Source organism: Hemitrygon akajei, chromosome 4, assembly GCF_048418815.1.
Source record: "Hemitrygon akajei chromosome 4, sHemAka1.3, whole genome shotgun sequence".
In the NCBI taxonomy this organism is placed as follows: domain Eukaryota; kingdom Metazoa; phylum Chordata; class Chondrichthyes; order Myliobatiformes; family Dasyatidae; genus Hemitrygon; species Hemitrygon akajei.
Window position 1 is genome coordinate 81,124,087 of NC_133127.1, and position 21,722 is coordinate 81,145,808.

The 21,722-nt window shown below is 37.8% G+C and overlaps 1 protein-coding gene across 2 annotated transcripts in view; it reads left to right on the forward strand.

Annotated features, from left to right (window-relative positions):
• Positions 1–21,722, forward strand: part of slc10a7 (solute carrier family 10 member 7) — a 233,959-nt gene that overhangs the window by 184,714 nt on the left and 27,523 nt on the right. For both annotated transcript variants that reach the window (XM_073042940.1, XM_073042941.1), the window contains exons 8-10: positions 8,586–8,751; positions 12,302–12,353; positions 16,011–16,084. In XM_073042940.1, coding sequence (XP_072899041.1) covers positions 8,586–8,751; positions 12,302–12,353; positions 16,011–16,084 — 292 coding nt within the window. The remainder of the gene's footprint in view (positions 1–8,585; positions 8,752–12,301; positions 12,354–16,010; positions 16,085–21,722) is intronic.

Sequence of the window (21,722 nt, forward strand, 5' to 3'; positions counted from 1 at the left end):
AGTTGCGCAGTAGAGAGCATCCTGACAAGCTACATCAAGAGTGGTCTGGGAACTGCACTGTGACAGACAGGAAGGCTCTGCAACGGGTAGTCAAAACTTCCCAAACCATCACTGGTACCAGCCTACCTACCATCAAGGACATTTATGCAGAAAGGTACTGGAAAAAGGCCAGCAACACCATGAGGGATCCCACCCACCCTGCTCACGGACTGTTGGTCTCCCTTCCATCAGGGTGGAGGCTACGTAGCCAGAACCACCAGACTCAGAAACAGTTACTTTCTGCAAGCAGTAAAACTGATGAACACATCTACCCACAAGCTCCCACCACTACTTTATTATTTCCTGTCAATCACCTTATGTAGAGCCTCCTGTCAATTTATGGATGTACAATTTATCTATTTATATAAACTATCATGTATTTATATACATAGTTTTTTAATTATTGTGATTTTTATCTTTTACGTTTTTATTGTGCTGCTACAGCTCTGGAGTAACAATTTTTTTTGTCTTTTACATTTTTGTACAGGAAATGACATTAAACAATCTTGAATCTTTCTGTTCATCACTGGTTACTAATAAATATGGTAAACAGTTATGCTTCAATATCGATTTTTTGTTGGACACTTAAATCACATCTTGCCAATTTGAGTACCACTACTTCCTGTTTTTGTCATAGCCATTTTCCTAAGCTAGTCATAATTTGCCTTTAGTTCCACAAATTTCAAATTTGACTGAGTCTCATTTAGGGAATATGAGCTTTCAGGTTATTGTTCTGGCAATCTTGATATTAGCATTTATTTCCATGCAGTTGGATTTTGTAATATTTCCTGTAAATGAAATAAAACCTAAAATAAATAGATAGTGAGTCTGTGGGTAATCTGATTGGTGGGTTAAATTATGTAGTTTATTCTTAAATTATAAATAAAAAACAGATATTGTACATAAAAATTTATATAGAAATATTTTAATTTGGCACTTTTTAAGTAAGTGTCCACCTATGCACAGTGTTTGTATTTACTTGATATCAAGTCAAGTTTATTGTTGTTTAACTATATAGATAATGTATTTGACCATTGAATGTATATAGAAGTTAGACAACGGTTCTCTGAACCAGGATGTTCAATGTTGAAGTGCTTCATAATGCACTATATTTCTTGCTTTTGAATCACATGAAAACATATTATTTATATTTCTAAATCTGAAGCAACCAACATATAGCTGACATGAGAAAAGTACAAGAGATTCTGTAGATGCTGGAAATCCAAAGCAACACGCACAAAATAATGGAGGAACTCAGCAGGTCAGGCATCATCTATGGAAGTGAATAAACAGTCGACATTTCAGGCTGAGACCCTTCAACAGGACCTTCATCGAGCTTTTCATCTGTCCTGCTGAAGCAGTTTGGCCCGAAACGTCGACTGTTTATTCGCTTCCCTAAACGCTGCCTCGCCTGCTGACTTTCTCAAGTGTTTTGTCTGGCTTGCATGGGAAAAGTGCTGAGTTTTGTGATTAAGGTTGATTGTTCTTAAGCTCATATCAAAACTATGTTGAACAGGGAACTGAAGTCACCTAAACTGAAAAGGTAAATTAAGTGCAGTAATTGGTATTTGAAAGGTGAAGACATTTTCCCCGACAATATCGCCAGTCATTATTGTAGCTTCAATTACATTGCAATTTTTGAACTGATAATCATGTGCCATTGCATAACATTGGTGGATCCAGATTTCAGAGTAGCATGACTGGAGCAAATTCTGATAGTATAAGATTATGTGATTGCACACCAGATGGTGTTAGTTTAAAATTTTTACAGGAAAGTATACCGACTAATCAATGTTTGGTACACTGTCAAAGGAAACTCTTGCAGAGGATCACCTGTCAAGTAGTCTTTTAATTCCTTTAAAAATGTAATCAATTAACATTTTCCCTAATACAGTAGATTCTGGTTAATTGGGACACATTGGGACCAGTACATTTTGATCCAATTAAGTGGCTGCCCCAATTAGCCAGAGTTTCATGAAAACAGTTAAAAAGGTATAAAAAAGACAAGCTACCATTCAACTGAGTAACAAATAATCTATTCAGTGGAAATACAAAACAAATTAGAACGTTATCAATAATACTACAAAACTTTAAAACTGTGTATTAGTTCCTAACTGTTATCAACAAAAGAATTTATCCAGTACACCTGTACGCTGCCGTGTTCTTTTGATCAACTGTAAATGAACAAAATCAGTGCAGACATATAGTGTAGATAATGGACTATCTTCATACAATGCTGTTGATGATTGCATTCTCCAAAACTTCATTTTCATTGTAACATTCAAGATGATTGCCAGTACCTTCAAATTTTACTATTTGCTGAAATAGTGAAATTGGTTCATGTTCACTCCTGGCCATTTTTGGCATCTTTAAGCCTGAATGTTTGAAACTGCAGTGAGTCAAACAGTTCTAGATTGCCTTTTTTGCTTATTTCTTGCCATCTTAGGTTGAGGATATTGCAGAGGGCAATACCAGAGATTCAACTGCATGGCACAGTAGTACAGCAATTAATACAGCTGCCTCAAAGTTCCAGGGACCGATGTTTGATCCTGAACTTGGGTGGTGTCTGTGTGGAGTCAGCATGTCTCCTTGCATGACTATGAATTTTCGTCTTGTGTTCCATTTTCATTCCACATCCCACAGATATGCCAGTAGTCTAATTAGCTGCCATAAGTTGTCCTTTAATTGACTATTATAAAGTATTCCTTAGAGACAACGAGTGGCAAAAGAATCACAGTATCTGGCTATGTGGGATGCAATAGGTAGTGGGCAACACAGAAAAAAAGAAAAGGAGAATGATGGGATTGTTCTACTGGAGCCAGCATGGATCCAGTGGGCCTATTGTGCCACATTAACTATTCCCTGTAAAGCCACTTTACCAGAGATCTATTGGAATTAAATTTTGAAATCTCAATGTGTTCCTGTAACTTCCATCAATATCCATTTTAATTGATAATTCTACAATGCAATAATACATTTTTTAAATGTTTAATTCAATTTTCCAAACATCTTATAAATGCCCAGATCTTTTTGAAATGGATACACCAAATGACTCAATCACAAACTTTTAAACCATCTCACAGTAGTAACTTATAAATTTAATGTGTAAAATCAATTGTACCTTGCATTTCATAATTTTTTGCTGCTGGGTCATATATTTATTTGAGCAAGTCCTTCTTCATAGGATCCACTCACTAGCTGCTTTCTCATCTATATTCTGACCCTTTACAATATCATTACCTCTATCTCTTCCTCTCCCCCCCCCCCCCCCCCCCCATTTTCAATTCAGGGTAAAACTTAGCTTTGTTTTCGGTTGAATATTATGATGATCAAATCCATATAACCATATGACAATTACAGCATGGAAACAGGCCATCTCGGCCCTTCTAGTCCATGCTGAACACTCACTCTCACCTAGTCCCACCGACTTGCACTCAGCCCATAACCCTCCATTCCATTCCTTTCCTGTCCATATACCTATCCAATTTTACATTAAATGACAATATCGAACCTGCCTCTACCACTTCTACTGGAAGCTCATTCCACACAGCTACCACTGTTTGAGTAAAGAAATTCCCCCTCATGTTAACCCTAAACTTTTGCCTCCTAACTCTCAACTCGTGCTCTTGTTTGAATCTCCCCTACTCTGAATGGAAAAAGTCTATCAACATCAACTCTGTCTATCCCCCTCATAATTTTAAATACCTCTATCAAGTCCCCCCTCAACCTTCTGCGCTCCAAAGAATAAAGACCTAACTTGTTCAACCTTTCTCTGTAACTTAGGTGCTGAAACCCATGTAACATTCTAGTAAATCTCCTCTGTAATCTCTATTTTATTGACATCTTTCCTATAATTTGGTGACCAGAACTGTACACAATACTCCAAATTTGGCCTTACCAATGCCTTGTACAATTTTAACATTACATCCCAACTCCTATACTCAATGCTCTGATTTATAAAGGCCAACATACCAAAAGTTTTCTTCACCACCCTATCCACATGAGATTCCACCTTCAGGGAACTATGCACCATTATTCCTAGATCACTCTGTTTTACTGCATTCTTCAATGCCCTACCATGTACCATGTACGTCCTATTTTGATTATTCCTACCAAAATGTAGCACCTCACACTTATCAGCATTAAACTCCATCTGCCATCGTTCAGCCCACTCTTCTAACTGGCCTAAATCTCTCTGCAAGCTTTGAAAATCTACTTCATTATCCACAATGCCACCTATCTTAGTATCATCTGCAAATTTACTAATCCAATTTACCACCCCATCATCCAGATCGTTAATGTATATGACAAACAACATTGGACCCAGTACAGATCCCTGAGGCACACCACTAGTCACCGGCCTCCAACCTGACAAACAGTTATCCACCACTACTCTCTGGCATCTCCCATCCAGTCACTGTTGAATCCATTTTACTACTTCAATATTAACACCTAAAGATTGAACCTTCCTAAATAACCTTCCGTGCAGAACCTTGTCAAAGGCCTTACTGAAGTCCATATAGACAACATCCACTGCTTTACCCTCATCAACTTTCCTAGTAACCTCTTCAAAAATGTCATCAAGATTTGTCAAACATGACCTTCCACACACAAATCCATGTTGACTGTTCCTAATCAGACCCTGTTTATCCAGATAATTATATATACCATCTCTAAGAATACTTTCCATTAATTTACCCACCACTGACGTCAAACTTACAGGCCTATAATTGCTAGGTTTACTCTTAGGATCCTTTTTAAACAATGGAACAACATGAGCAATACGCCAATCCTCCGGCACCGTTCCCGTTTCTAATGACAAAGCTCAAATCCATGAGCTTAGTAACTCTATGCTGTGTCAGCTTCATCATGTGTTATTGATGTTATTACAAGCTCTTTACATTTGTGACCATGGGATGTGGACTTTAAAGAGATACAGATAGAATATAATTTTCTTCTAGCAATTCCTACTGGCTTTAGAATGAATGTTGTAAATATAAGAGAAGGGAGAGAGGGTGCTGGAAAACAATAAACACTAGAGACATCTTCGTGGGTAGGGGATTCATAAAGACCATCCAAGTCTATGCAACCAGCCTTGTTTGACTTGATACCAAGGAGCAATACCACATGAATGTGGTGTATGATTGTCCTTTCAGGGAGGTTACAATGCTGGCAAATCCTCATTCCCACTCTGTCTGCTCACATGGGCTATTGAAAAAAGTACATTAAGTATTCCTTTCCTGAGTATATAGTCTGAAAAATTTGTGAGGTGTGACATCACAAGAGCAATCTGGAGTAGTCTGCAAACTAGGAAGCTGAGAATGGCTATGACCTTTATCTCCATAAGCTAAGTAGCCCAAGCACAATGTGTGAACCTATATGTGAGGTTGCAGGAAGCTACAGATCTCTGTGTAGAATTGTTTTGGTGAGTCCCTAGCCTACATAGATGCATCTCTTTAGTTATGAGGATGAGTCTCTAAGTTCTGTGGTTGCCTCTGATATTTCTGATGCAAGTATATTCTGTGGATCTTTGTATGAATATGTACACCAAATCGCATCTTTCTTGGGTCTTTTTGTTTATCAAGTTTTTGGGGCACTAGCCCAATATTGTAGTTTACTATGCAATATGGTTATATATTAGAGATTTATTTCTGTGCCTAATTTCTCAGTGTTAGGAAAGAGGTTGTTCAGCAGCTTTTGAAAGGGATTAGGATAGTTAAGTTCCTGTAGTCAATGGGATAAACGCCATGTTACTACCGGAAGCGAGGGAAGAGATTGCACTGCCTTTGACGATGATCTTTACATCCTCAATAGCCACAGGAGTAGTGCAGGATAGTTGGAATGTGGTAAATGTTACTCCTTTGTTTAAAAAAGGTAATAGGTATAAACCTGAGAATTATAGACCATTGAGTCTTACGTCAGTGGTAGGCAAACTGTTGGAGAAGATTCTTAGAGACAGTACTTAAGAGCATTTGAAGAAGCATAAGGATAGTCATCATGGCTTTGTGAGGACGTGGGTCATGCCTCACGAGCCTGATTGAATCCTTAAAGGAAATGACAAAAGAGTTCAATCAGACTTGTGAGTAAAACAAATTGATGAAGATAGAGCAGTGAATGTGGTGTTGTATGGAGTTTAGGAAAGCATTTGACAAGGTTTCCCATGGTTGGTTCATTCAGAAAGTCAGGAGGCATGAGATCCATGGAAACTTGGCTGTGTGGATTCAGAGTTGGCTTGCCTACAGAAGGCAGAGGGTGGTAATAGATGGAAAATTTTCTGCCTGGAGGTAAGTGACCAGTGGTGTTCAGCAGGGACTTGTTCTCGGACCCCTGCTCTTTGTGATTTTTATAAATGACTTGGATGAGGAAGTGAAAGTGTGTTAGTACAAACTTTGTAAGTTGTGAGATGACATTGTGGATTGTGTGGAAGGTTGTTGTAGGTTTCCTTGGGGCATTGATAGGATGCCAAATGGCAGATGGAGCTCATTCCAGAAAAGTTTGTAATAATTTAATTTGGAAGGTCAAACTTGATATAAGGTCGAACTTAATATAGGGTTATGGCAGGTTTCTTAGCGGTGTGGGATTCACATCTATAGATTCCTCAAAGTTGCAGCACAAGTTGAAAAGGTCATTAAGAAGGCATATGGTATGTTGTGTTGGCCTTCATTTGTGAAGTTACTGTGTTAAAGAGCTGTGAAGTAATGTTGCAGCTCTATAAAACTGATTAGACCACACTTGATCACCTCATTACAGGAAGTATGTGAAGCATTAGAGTGGCTGCAGAGGAGATTTCTCAGGATGCTGCCTGATTTAGGGAGTATGCCTTATGAGGATAGGTTGAGTGAACTAGGGCTTTTCTCTTTATCAAAAAGGAGGATGAGAGGTGATTTGACAAAGGTGTACAAGATGATAAGAGGCATAGATAGAGTGAACAGTCAGAGACTTTTTCCCAGGACGGAAATGACTAACATGAGGGGGCATAACTTTAATGTGTTTGGAAGAAAGTATAGGGGGGCATAACAGAGGTAGGAATGCTCTGCCAAGGGTGATGGTAGAAGCAGATACATTAGGGGCATTTAAGAGACTCTTACATAGCCAAATGGATGAAAGAATAATGGGAGGGAAAGATTAGATTGATTGTAGAACAGGAAAAAAGTTGGTGCAATATTGAGCACCAAGGGCCTGTACAGTGCTGTACTGTTCTATGTTCTGTGTTCTAATGACCGAATATAATTTGGAACTTAAATCAGATTGCAATCTTGATATCTATGTATAAAATATACAATTTATACTGAAATAACTGACTGATCAACGGTACTAATTGCTTATATTAACAGTTCATTGTACTTAAACATTCAAAAGTTAATTTATTATCAAAGCATATATCCATATACAACTTGAAATTTGTATTCTCCAGATAGCCACAAAAACATAAAGAATATGAAAGTCGTTCTGAGAGAAACATCAAACCCACCCCCCCATACAAAACCAAACAGCATCCCGATCATCAACCCCCTCCCTCCACACACTGACCACCCCAAAAAGCATTCCCACTTCCACACAAATAACTTAACAGAACATCAATCCCCAAACACCCTCCCTTTATGTATTGACCTTAAATAGATGTACTCAGAAGTGTGAAAATAAACATTGTGTTCCGAAACATTGTCCATATTCACTTAATGGATCTAATGCATTTTTTTGATCATTGAAAAGATTTTTGTCTCAGAAAATACTGTATGTGTGTGAAAATGTCTTCTGGTCCCAAAGTAATGTTTTTGACTTCTGTGTTAAAAGTTTCAATGTCATGTAGAAACTTTATTTTGGCTCCAATTTTATATAATGTGTGTTGGCAAATTGTTTAGTTCAAGTCAAAAGATGTTTGAAATACAAATCAAAGAAATATTTCATCATGTTTTAATTAATAGAATTAGCATCTTTGTTGGTAATTTGATTTTCACTTCATTATTTAGTTTTCAACTGATAATGCTCCTATTTTAATATATTTTGAATGTCATCATATACAGGTTTACATTTAGACTGAATATTCAGAGATTGAATATTTAAGCTCCCTCATCTTTGAAGTTTCAAGCATGAACTATAGTTAATGAGAAACCTAGTGCAATACTAGCTATTTAAATATTAAAATTTTCTAAGGATCACTTTTGATTATTCATCTTTATGTAATTCCTGGTGTCCAATATTTGCAGTACTGAGGTTAAACGAAAATTGTTGGTCACAAAGAAGAATAGCTAGTTACTGCATGTCTTCATAGAGAATTAAATTTTAAGCAAAGCTTAATGGGTATATTCCTGTGGCAACTAACAAAGAGTTTTTGCTACAATGTGTTTGACTATAGTTTAAAATGTATTCTTGTTAGAATTCCCCTGCACCCAGAACAGTTGTGCAGCTGGAAAGCTTTGAAATCCATTGTGTTCACCAGTGGAATTAATCCATGTCCTCAATGCCATTTTAGTGTCACATTTATTTTGTTATGCCCAACTTGACTCAGCCTCCAACATAATTTGTTGATTTCTTGTTGTGCACAGATTGCTCGACGATACATCAAGGATTGGCTTGAAAGAAAGAAGCCACCATTTGGTGCTATTAGCAGCTGTGTGCTCCTTATGATCATATATTCAACATTTTGTGATACTTTCTCCAATCCGAAAATTGACCTGGATACCTTTAGCCTTATATTAATTGTTTTTATAAGTAAGTAACAAACAATATTCAATAAGAATACATAATATTCATTTTTAATTGCAAGTAGATCATTGTTAGCTATAGAAGATTAGATCACACAGTAAGTTGTAAGAAACTAATCGCCTAAGTATATGGTGGGTCCATGTGATATCTTCAGCATTCTGGTGTCACTTTCATAGAGCACAACTATGAACCATGATGTTAAAAAAGAATCAGAAGTAATTTTGATAGGTTAATTTTATTTTGCTTATAAATAGCATATAATGGGTGCTAGTACTCCTTTTCCAATGTACAGAAAGTCCCTCACTCTCATTGCAGCTTTGGAAAGGCATATACATTATAACCAGAGAAACCGAAACATTTTTCTTCACTATATTTTTAGGTTTTCTTGTTATGTATCCAGCATAGATGATGAAATTCATCATTGCTTTCTGAGGAAAATAAAGTTTTAAGACAAATCCTTAAAAACAGCAGAGATCTCCTGGCAGCTGTGAAACTTGATTTCTTGTAAGCTTCTGAAACATATATGCAGCTGGTACATCAAAACACTGTAGGAGTACATTCAAAATTCTCCAAAGCAAACTATCATCATCGTCTCCCAAATCAACTTGTTATACATGTTAATTGTAAATGGCACACCACCTTGTTCAGATGCCTGATACTAAACTCCTGAAATAGACATTCTATTTTGAGCTCACTGTAAGAGACAGAGGAACAGATCTAAAGATGTTCTCAAAGCCTCCTTGAAAAAGAAGAGCATTCCCACCAACTCATGGAAACCTGATCTCTGAACCATTCGAAATGAAGGAGAATAAGGGAAGATATTGTGAACCCTAGAGAGCTTTTAGAAGCCCAGAGTAAATTTAGAGGAGCACATCATCTCCCAAGCACCCCATCCACTCATCCCATAAAACATCTTATGTCCCAGCTGTGACAGTGTCTAGAGGTACCACTTTAGTCACCTCAGCCATCTTAGAACCCGCAGAACTAGAGAGGAAGAAGGTCATCCTCAATCCCAAGAGACTGTCTAGGAAGAATGGAATTCACAGCTACAAACCCCATTTCCAGAAAAGTTGGGATATTTTCCAAAATGCAATAAAAACAAAAATCTGTGATATGTTAATTCACGTGAACCTTTATTTAACTGACAAAAGTACAAAGGAAAGATTTTCAAACAACAACACACACAAAATGCTGGTGGAACACAGCAGGCCAGGCAGCATCTATAGGGAGAAGCACTGTCGATGTTTCGTCTCGGCCCGAAACGTCGATAGCGCTTCTCCCTATAGATGCTGCCTGGCCTGCTGTGTTCCACCAGCATTTTGTGTATTGTTGTTTGAATTTCCAGCATCTGCAGATTCCCTCGTGTTTGCTCTAAGAAAAGATTTTCAATAGTTTTACTGACCAACTTAATTGTATTTTGTAAATATACACAAATTTAAAATTTGATGGCTGCAACACACTCAACAAAAGTTGGGACAGAGGCATGTTTACTATTGTGTTACATCACCTTTCCTTTTAATAACACTTTTTAATCGTTTTGGAACTGAGGATACTAATTGTAGTAGATTTGCGATTGGAAATTTTGTCCATTCTTGCTTGATATAAGACTTTAGCTGCTCAATGGTCCGTGGTCTCCATTGTCTGATTCTCCTCTTCGTTTTCAATAGGAGGTAGATCTGGACTGGCAGCAGGCCAGTCAAGCACACGCACTCTGTGTCTACATACAGAATGTGGTCTGGCATTGTCCTGCTGAAATAAGCATGGACATCCCAGGAAGAGACGTTGCCTTGATGGCAACATAAGTCTCTCTAAAATCCTAATATATGCTTCAGAGTCAATGGTACCTTCACATACATGCAACTCACCCATGCCATGGGCACTGATGCACCCCCATACCATCACAGATACTGGCTTTTGCACCATTCGCTGATAACAATCAGGATGGTCGTTTTCATCTTTGGCACGGAGAACTCGACGCCCATTTTTTCTGAAAACTAGCTGAAATGTGGACTCATCTGACCACAGCACACGGTTCCACAGTCTTTCGGTCCATCTGAGGTGAGCTCGGGCCCAGAGAACTCGCTGGCGTTTCTGCATAGAGTTGATGTATGGCTTCCTCCTTGCGTAATACAGTTTCAAGTTCTGGATGCAGCTGTGTTAAGTGTGTTAAGTGACAATGGTTTTCCGAAGTACTCCTGAGCCCAGGTGGATATAATTGTCACAGTAGCATGACGGTTTCTTAGGCAGTGCCGCCTGAGGGCTCAAAGATCACGCGCATTCAACAGTGGTTTCCGACCTTGCCCTTTACGCACTGAGATGTCTCTGAATTCTCTGAATCTTTTCACAATATTATGTACTGTAGATGTTGAAAGACCTAAATTCTCTGCAGTCTTGCGTTGAGAAATGTTCCTTTTGAACTGACTAACAATTCTCTCATGAATTTTGGCACAAAGGGGTGAGCCACGACCCATCCTTGCTTGCAAAGACTGAGCCTTTGATGGACGCTACTTTTATATCCAGTCATGATACCTCACCTGCTACCAAATAGCCTGCTTAATGTGGAGTCTTCCAAACTGGTGTTACTTGAATATTCTGTGCACTTTTCAATCTTATTTTAACTCTGTCCCAACTTTTGTTGAGTGTGTTGCAGCCGTCAAATTCTAAACTTGTGTACATTTACAAAATACAATTAAGTTGGTCAGTAAAACTATTGAAAATCTTTTCTTTGTACTTTTGTCAGTTAAATAAAGGTTCACGTGAATTAACATATCACAGATTTTTGTTTTTATTGCATTTTGGAAAATATCCCAACTTTTCTGGAAATGGGGTTTGTAGTTATAACCCCTATTACCAAGTTTTATATATTCAGGATAACCTTGTAAACAGCCTGAAATTAGTTCACTATAATTCTGAACTCAATCTGAACTAAATATTTTGAAGGTCATTTGTGTTTGAAGATTACAGTAGCCTATGTCAAAAACACTAGTATTCAAATATGTTTCCAGCAATTTTTACTTAAAATTTTATTCAGAAGCATTGTGTTTTTGTTTTTGAATTGAGTGTAATCTTTGGACTTAATTGTTATAGGATTTCAGATTCTGATATAAATTACTTTTAATACTAGAAGTTACACAGTTTAGGGCAAGATGAAACTGATGTTTAGTATAGCAGTGGTTCTAATTAACTGCTGGATATGCTTTCTTTATGTAAGCTCTTTGATATTACTAGTTTAATTATTTTAACAAATTTTATTATTAAGTCATATAGATATGTTTGAAATTGTAGAGTGGGCCATTATCATGTTGACTAGTATTCATATAAGGAACTTGCAGTTGTTTTAATAAATTGCAAATAATAATGATAACTTCATTGTTAATATTGTGCATGAAAATTTATACTTGACTGTTAAAAATCTGACAATAAAAAGGATAAAATGCTGAAAAGTTTAATATGAATTTATGTTAATAGTTGTTTGGTTTTTCATTCTAATTGCATGCACATTGAAAATAATTGTAGTTTTTAACAATATCAAATATTATTTCCTTTTTTCTTTTAGTATTTTCCCTTCAGCTGAGTTTCATGTTTTTAACATTTTTCGTCTCTACAAGGTGGGTTATTTTTCTTTGAGTACATTTCTATTTGCAGATAGAATATGGTTAATATAAAATGTATAATTTGAAAATATCAGCTTGTCCTGTTGGGTGAAAAATTCAGTCTGAAATTTTAGACAATACTCTCAGGCGAACAAATTAGACATTGGATTGCACAACAACAGTAGGATACTGAGGCCTGTATAGAAACATAGGTATAGAAACATAGACACAACTTTTAGTCATGGATATTATACTCTTTATTTCCTTATTTTTTTTCTTCTAAAATTAACAACACGTTTTCACAGAAAACACTTTCCCAATATTTAACCCTCTTACTTAACTTATTAACATCTGTGTAAAGTCAGCTAAATGCTAGAAACACTCAGCAGGTCAAGTAGCATCTATGGAAAGAGAATTAATATTTTGTCAAAGACTCTCCTTCTGGATGAACATTTGCTCGAATTGAGGCTTCCTCAAAACAATTTCAGTAAATTTATCAGATGTGATCTCTCCTTCATGGAGCCATCCTGACTCTGCTTGAAATGTGCTGCTAGTAATTCCTTGCTAATTTATTCTAACATTTGCCAATAATTGTTATTGATAATCGTCTACTTTTTACATAGAACACAAAACAGTACAGCACAAGGGCAGACATTTTGGCCCACAGTGTTGTGCCGAACCAGCTGAAAAGCAAATCAAAAACACCCAAATACTAATCCCTACTAGCTACACCATGTCCATATCCCTCCATCTTCCTTGCATCCATGTGCCTATCCAAACGTTTCTTAAAAGCCTCTAATGTATTTGCCTCTACTACCATGCCAGGCAGTGATTTCCAGGCATCCACCACTCTCTGAGTGAAAAACTTACTCCTCACAACACCCTTGAATCTACCCCCTCTCACCTTCAGTGCACGCCCTTGGGTATTAGACATATCACCCCTGCGAAACAGATATTGCCTGTCTACTCTGTCTATGCCCCTCATAATCTTAAACCTCTATCGTCTGCCATTCCAGAGAAAACACCCCAAGTTTATCCAGCCTCTCATGATACCACATGCCCTTCAAACCAGGTAGCATCTTGGTAAACCTCTTCTGCACCTTCTCCAAAGCCTCAATATCCTTCCTATAGTGGGGTGACCAGAAATGTACACAATACTCCAGATATAGCCTGACCAGGGTTTTTATAAAATTGCAACATAACCTCCTGACTTTTGAACTCAGTGCCTCGGTTAATAAAAGCAACCATTCCATAACCCTTCTTAACCACCTTGTCAACCTGTGTAGCCACTTTCAAGGAGCTATGAACTTGGATCAGAAGATCTCTCTGCTCAGCAATACTGTTAAGGACCTTGCCTTTAACAGTGTACCGTCTCCTTACATTTACCCCACCTCACATTTATCTGCGTTAAACTCCATCTGCCATTTCTCTGAATCTGATCTATACCGCAAATTTACTAACCCACCCATCTACATATATATACATATATATATATATACATCATAAACAATAGAGGTCCCAGCACATGCATCTTAATCTTCTGGATTAGCCTCCCATGAGGGACTTTGGCAAACAGCTTACTAAAATCCAGATACACATCATCCACTGCACTACTCTCATCAATCTCTCTCATCACCTTGCCAAAAAACTCAACGAAGTTGGTAAGAGACGACCTGTCCCACTCATGCTGTGTTAGCCCTGCCTAATAAGGCCTTGGATTTCCAAATGCTCATATATCCTACTCCTAAGAATTTTCTCCAGCAATTTCCCTACAGCTGACATGAGACTCACCGGTCTATAGTTCCCAGGATTTTCCCTTGTATGTTTCTTAACTAGAGGTACAACATTAGCCACTCACCAGTCCTCCAGGACCTCACCTGTGGCTAGAGAGGACACAAGGAGGTCAAGGCCCCAGCAATCTCATTTCTTACTTCCTTCAATAACCTGGGGGTAAATCCCATCAGGATTCAGGGACTTATCCACCTTAATACTCATTAGGAGGCCCAACTCTTCCTTCTCCTTGACTTCTCAATGCCCTAATGCATTTATACACTCAGCACTGATCTCCTGGTCCTCCATACTCTTCTTGGTAAATATTGAAGCAAAGTATTCATTAAGTACCTCATTCGCATTCTCCACATCCAAGTAAATGTTCCCTCCTTCATTCTTGAGTGGTCCCACCCTCTCTCTAGTTATCCTCCTGCTCTTAATATACTGCATGTATTTTGATCCCCTTCCTCTTTGAATAGGGTTGTTATATTAGCAGTCTTCTAATCCTTTGGTACTTCTTAGAATTTCATGATGTTTGCAAGATTATAACTAATTCTAAGTAGTCACTTTTTTTAGGGATCTAAGGCGTAAGCCATCTGGGCCAGGAAAATTATCAGCCTTTTGCCCCAGTAATTTGACTCATACTCTTCCTCTATAATTAATTTTTGCTGGAATGATTTAAGGTTAGTTGGATGCTTGTATGTCTTCTACTGTAAAGACCAGTGCCAAATACATAATTAGCTCCTCAGACGCTTCCTTGTTCCCCATAGCTATTTCCCTAGTTACATTGTCAAGGGGCATATGTTCTTTTAGACTTCTGTCTTCCTTTAAAATAGTCTGCAAAACTTTTGTTGTACTAATACTCTTGATCCATTGCCCTCGTGATTTATTTTATTTTCTTTATTAATTTTGCTCTCATTTGCTGGATCCTGAATTTATCCCAGCCTTCAGATCTACCATTTACTTCAGTCTAATTATATGTTTTCTCTTTCATCTTAATACACTCTTTAAATTTCTTGGGTAATAATGGTTGATTAATACCTCCTTACTGGGATATGTCTCCTTTAATATCTGCAATTTATCTCCTGTATTTTCTGGTCAGTTAACTACCCAGTCTTCTTTAGCCAATGCTATTGTCTTATAATTGTCTTCATTAAAGTTAAACACAATTTTTTCTGACCCAAGTTTCTTTCTCTGAAACTGAATACAGAACTGAAGACATGATGGTTGATTTCCTTCAGAGTACAAGATAAGGAAGGTTAGGGTAGAACAATATAAAACATATGCATATGGTTCAGGTCACAACATCATAGGAAGAATTTGAAAATGCTGAAATACACACTAAAGAGATTTCCAAGAAATTTTCCAGGAATTTGAGCTAGGAGGAAATATCAGAGAAGAAGGAGTTGTCCTCTGTAAAAGAGAGAAGTCTTGGGAAGGTTTAATGGAAGTATATCAAAATATGAGAAGCCATGAAAAAGTGGATAGAAATGACATTTCCTTTAAAAGACAGATGAGTACAAAGTATAGATATGGTAAGGAACATTAGAATGGAATTGAGAAGAAATGTGTTTACCCAGAGGATGATGGCAATCTTGATCTCATTGCCTGTAACAATGAAGACTGAATAGTGTTTTCTCTCTCTCTCTCTTTCTCTCTCTCTCTCACTCTCTCACACACACACACCCCACCCCCCTTGAATGAGCACCTGATATATTAACTATAAGGCAAGAGACATAAACAGGAATGTAAAATTTGGTTAGACAACTCTTATTTTGGCTAGTATGGGTATAATAGACCAGATTAATTTTTTTCTTGTATATTCCCATGCTTCTGTTATTTCCATAAAAGTTCAATGCAACAATTTTTTTAAGGTAGATGTGTATTCTATTTCTCTTTTAGAAAAAAGTCTGGTTTTACACCTGCAGATACAGTTGCCATAATGTTCTGTTCCACACATAAATCACTGACTCTTGGTAAGTAAATCCAATTTTAGAAATGGCAATGTCAGCAGTACAATCAGTCCTTAAATGTTATTTTTGTTTCCATAATTCAAAAATTATTGATAATAACCAATTCAGTCAGCACAATTATTATTAAGCAAGAGAATTAACAAAATGTTGAGATCTGTCAATGTTATCTGTAGTGCATAATCATTGATTGATATCAGACACAAATATTGAATACAAAATGTTCTAGTTCTTACAGCTTGTTTGCCAAACATAGCTGGAGTATTTTTAAGGAGGCCTCTTTTAGTAAACTATTTAAGAACTTTTTAAAAGCTATTTATTAATGCTTTTTGAGAGGGTGATTTTAGATGCATATCATATTTATACTGAGTTAAGTATTGCATGTAATTAGTTTTGCTACAATAAGTGTATGGGACATTGGGAAAAATGTTGAATTTCCCCATGGGGATGAATAAAGTATCTATCTATCTATCTATCTATCTTGAAAGTCAGTCTTTACTTGGAATTTACCTCAAATCGCAGAGTTGCATTAATTATGCAATCTGGATAGGTGAATGTGATAATCTTGATAGAATTTAGCAGAAGCTTTTCAGATCATTAGCAGCTTTTGCTAAGCATCCCATAAGCAAACACAGCTACAACTTCCCATTTTGAGCTATAGCTCAGAGGTATTTCATTGACCACAAGGTTTCTTGGCAGTTCTGCTGTTATCAAGGTTATATTGCAATATCTCCTACTTGCAGGAAATAATGAGGAAAGATATTGGAGAATCAATAATTAGTAAAGATGTGTGGCAAATACATTGACAGAACATGTTAATTCCTAAAGTACATCAATGTGTTAACTTTTTTTCTTGCCAAAATTAATAAGTTAAAATGCAATTTACTAACTTATTCCAAAGTCAATAAAATGCCAGCAAAGAAGCATTCAAGACCTCTGCACTTATTACTGCAGGACAAGTTATAGGTGGAAAATACAAAATATTAAAGGTTTGAAAGCCATTCCGCCCATTACACCTTTACCAATCCTCATAGGCCAATCTGACATGACCAACTCTGCTGTTCTTTCCCCTTAGCCTGGCAAATTAGTTTTCTGCTGTGCCTATTCATTTCCCTTTTGAAAACGCTAAGTTAGCTCTACTTGCACCACGTCTGTAGACAACAAATTCTGATCACACTCTCTGATTAATTAATTTTTACTCAAGTGTTTTGTATGTGTTTTGCTCCAAATTTTCAATGCCTGTCAAATAAAGCCCAGATGTCACAATAATGTTATTAATCGTGATCATGTCTGGTGGATTATCTGCCTTATTGGAGCTTTAATAATCTGCCTTAATAACTGCACATTGTTTTGAAAGTTGAGTACAAAGCATAGAAAACATACAGCAGAATACAGGCCCCTCGGCCCACAAAGCTGTGCCAAACATGTCTTTACCTTAGAAATTACCTAGGCCTTACCCATAACCCTCTTTTTCTAAGCTCCATATAGCCATCCAGGAGTCTCTTTAAAAGACCCTATTGTTTCTACCTCCACTGCCACCGACAGCAGCCCATTCCATGAACTCACCACTTGCGTAAAAAAAAACACCCCTGACATCTCCTCTGTACCTACTTCTAAGCACCTTAAAACTGTGCCCTCTCGTGCTAGCCATTTCAGCCCTGGGGAAAAGTCTCTGACTATCCACACGATCAATGCTTCTCATCATCTTATACACCTCTATCAGGTCACCTCTCATCCTCCATCGCTTCAAGAAGAAAAGGCCAAGTTCACTCAACCTATTCTCATAAGGCATGCTCCCCAATCCAGGCAACATCCTCGTAAATCTCCTCTGCACCCTTTCTATGGTTTCCATGTCCTTCCTGTAAGTGAGGCAACCAGAACTGTGCACAGTACTTCAAGTGGGGTCTGACCATTGTCCTATATAGCTGCAACATTACCTCTCAGGTCTTAAACTCAATCCCACGATTGATGAAGGCCAATGCATCGTATGCCTTCTTATACACAGAGTAAATCTGCGTAGCAGGTTTGAGTATCCTGTGGACTCGGACCTCAAGATCCCTCTGATCCTCCATACTGCCAAGAGTCTTACCATTAACGTTATATTCTGCCATCTTATTTGACCTACCAGAATGAACCACCTCACACTTATCTGGGTTGAACTCCATCTGCCACTTCTCAGCCCAGTTTTGCATCCTATCAATGTCCCGCTGTAACCTCTGACAGCCCTCCACACTATCCACAACGCCCCCAACCATTGTGCCATCAGCAAATTTACTAACCCATGCCTCCACTTCCTCATCCAGGTCATTTATAAAAATCACAAAGAGTAGGGGTCCCAGAACAGATCCCTGAGGCATAACACTGGTCACTGGCCTCCATGCAGAATATGACCCGTCTACAACCACTCTTTGTCTTCTGTGAGCATAAACATAGAAGTGTAAATTCTTACCACAGCAAGAACTGTTAAAACATTAATTTTCAGCAGGAATTGCTATATCAAATAGTGGAGCAGATTTCAGGAAGTTTTCACTTTAGCTAGAAAGTTGGTAATGGGAATGGGCTCCAAACATCCCCATGATATTGTAACACTGGAAAATGGGCACCTGGGGCAAAGATCAAAGGCCCCACCCCTTCTCAACCACAACCCGAAGAAAGTAAGTCTTACCTGAAACCTGGAAGATATCAAGTATGTCAGTCAAAATCTGATGGTCTGTTGATTCTTACAATCCCTATAGCAGGGTGGTATAATGACAAGATAAGAAAAAAATCTTGTCATCATCCACATCAGTCTGTTGCTGATATATCTGTCGTGAAATTGTTGATAAAAGTAATTACTGAACTATCTTTGTGAAAACAAAAGTATTATAATCACACTAAGGGAGCTTTCTGTCATGCTGTATACCACCTATGCTAAATGACATATATTTAGAATGGACAAATATTTAAAAATGGATTTTCATGAGATACTATAGGCATCATTATCAGCAGAGCCGTATTCTACATAAATTATTAACCTCCTGCCCTGTATGCACTATAACCAGCAAGCTGGAGAACAAACTTTTGAATCAATGAAGTGTCTAGAAGAGTAGTCTGAAGTTGTATGTTTGGTCCTACTTGAGACTATTTTATCAAAGGTACCTAAAAAATAAATTGTTGAGCTGGTAAAGTCTCAATCTGAAACTCAAAACAGTGCCTTGGGAAAAGTATTCAGCTCACAGCCCTCTGTTCACATATATGAGTATTACAATCAGGAATTTGATCAATTTCACTAAGATTTTTTATTTGTGAATTATATGCTTTTTTCACAGTAGAGCCCAAAAACCAAGGAAAATTGTACAGCATGTATATTGCTTTACAATATACAATATACTAAAAATTCAAAATCTGAAATGTCAGCAGTTCACAAGACTTCATCCCCCTTGCTTAGTACTTAATTAAACACCTCACGCAGCTAGTAGTCTTTTTGGATAAGTCTCTGTTAGCTTTGCACAATGTGATGGAGTAAGACTTGCCCATTCCTTCTTGCAAAATTGCTCAAGCTATGCCAGGTTAGTTGGGGAACAGCGGTGGACAGCAATCTTCTGGATATGCCAGAGATGTTTGATCAGGTTAAGATTAGGACTCTGACTGGGCCACTTGAGGACACCAAATGTCTTCATTTAAAGCCACTTTGTGGTTGCTCAGGCAGTGTACTTTGGATCATTGTTCTACTAAAAGACAAATTTCCTCCACAGTTTAAGCTTTCTGGCTAGCAGGACTTTTTTTTATCCAGAATCTCAGTATTTAGCGTCATTCATCAATCCTGACGAGATTTCCAGACCCTGCTGCTGAAAAGCATCCTGATAGCATGATGCTACCTCCACCATACTTTACAACAGGCAAACTATTGATAAAAGTTTGAAATAGATGGCTACAGTGAATTGCTTGCATCAGTTTCCTCAACTCAGCCAGCTTTAGCTATTTCATCATTGGTCTTTCAGCAACTTGATTAAAAGTTAGCGACATGTTCTGAAGATTGCACAATGCTCAAGTTATGTGGAACTTCCAGGATTTTCAGTCTTGGGCTTATAAATGCTACAATGGATTATAGAAATGTAAGACGATTTGTAATTCCAATAAAAGAGGGCTTAACCATCTTCCCTTTGGTACTTAACAGTGTTAACATAATCAAATACCTCCCTATCAACCATGTCAAAACCAAAGTAACAAGCCACATAAATATTGTGCCTACATGAACCAGTTAAAGATTGGGTTTGCCCACAACAAAATGCACCTGAATAACCAGACCTGTCTCATAAATCCCATTCCATTACGATCCTGTGTGAGCACCTTCACCATATGGATTAACGTGACTCTCCAGAAAGAATAGTGATGGGGAATAAAAGCTTTCTAGCAACAGTCATAAGCCCACAAATAAATGTGAAAAATAAAGAACTCCAGTAACAATGTCATTGAAGTGTTATTATGAGATTCCAACACCCATATCCATCCTCTTGTATGTCAGATTGACTGTAGCTGCTTAATAGATTTCCAGTTGCTCAGAGTTTTTATTTCATACCTTGGTTGATTGCAAACTTAACATTGGCAGCACATGAGGCTGCTAAACAGGATATGAGCCCATGGTATTACAAGGAAGATACTAGCACGGATAGAAGATTGCCTGACTGGCAGAGAGCAAAGAGTAGAAATAAAGGGGGCCTATTCTGGTTGGCTACAAATGACTAGTGATGTGGATGAATGAACTGATGGCTTTGTGGCCAGGTTTGTGGACAATGAAAGGTAGACAGAGAGACAGGTAGTGTTGAGGAAGCAGGGAGTCTGCAGCAGGACTTGGAAAGATTAGGAGAATGGAAAAAGAAGTGGCAGATGGAGTATACTGTAGGGATATGTATGGTCATGCACTTTGCTAGAAGAAATAAAGGTGTAGACTATTTCTAAACAGGGAGCAAAATCAGAAATCAAAAGTGCAAAAGGACTTGGGAGTCCTCATGCAGGATTCTCTAAAGATTAGCTTGCCTGTTTAGTCATTGCTAACGAAGGCAAATGCAATTTTGGCATTCATTTCAAAAGAACTAGAATATAAAAGCAAGGATGTATGTGGAAGGTCATGTTTGACAAATCTTATTGAATTTTTTGAAGAGGTTACTAGGAAAGTTGATGAGGGTAAAGCAGTGGATGTTGTCTATATGGACTTCAGTAAGGCCTTTGACAAGGTTCTGCACGGAAGGTTAGTTAGGAAGGTTCAATCTTTAGGTGTTAATATTGAAGTAGTAAAATGGATTCAACAGTGGCTGGATGGGAGATGCCAGAGAGTAGTGGGGGATAACTGTTTGTCAGGTTGGAGGCCGGTGACTAGTGGTGTGCCTCAGGGATCTGTACTGGGTCCAATGTTGTTTGTCATATACATTAACGATCTGGATGATGGGGTGGTAAATTGGATTAGTAAATTTGCAGATGATACTAAGATAGGTGGCGTTGTGGATAATGAAGTAGATTTTCAAAGCTTGCAGAGAGATTTAGGCCAGTTAGAAGAGTGGGCTGAACGATGGCAGATGGAGTTTAATGCTGAGAAGTGTGAGGTGCTACATTTTGGTAGGAATAATCAAAATAGGACATACATGGTACATGGTAGGGCATTGAAGAA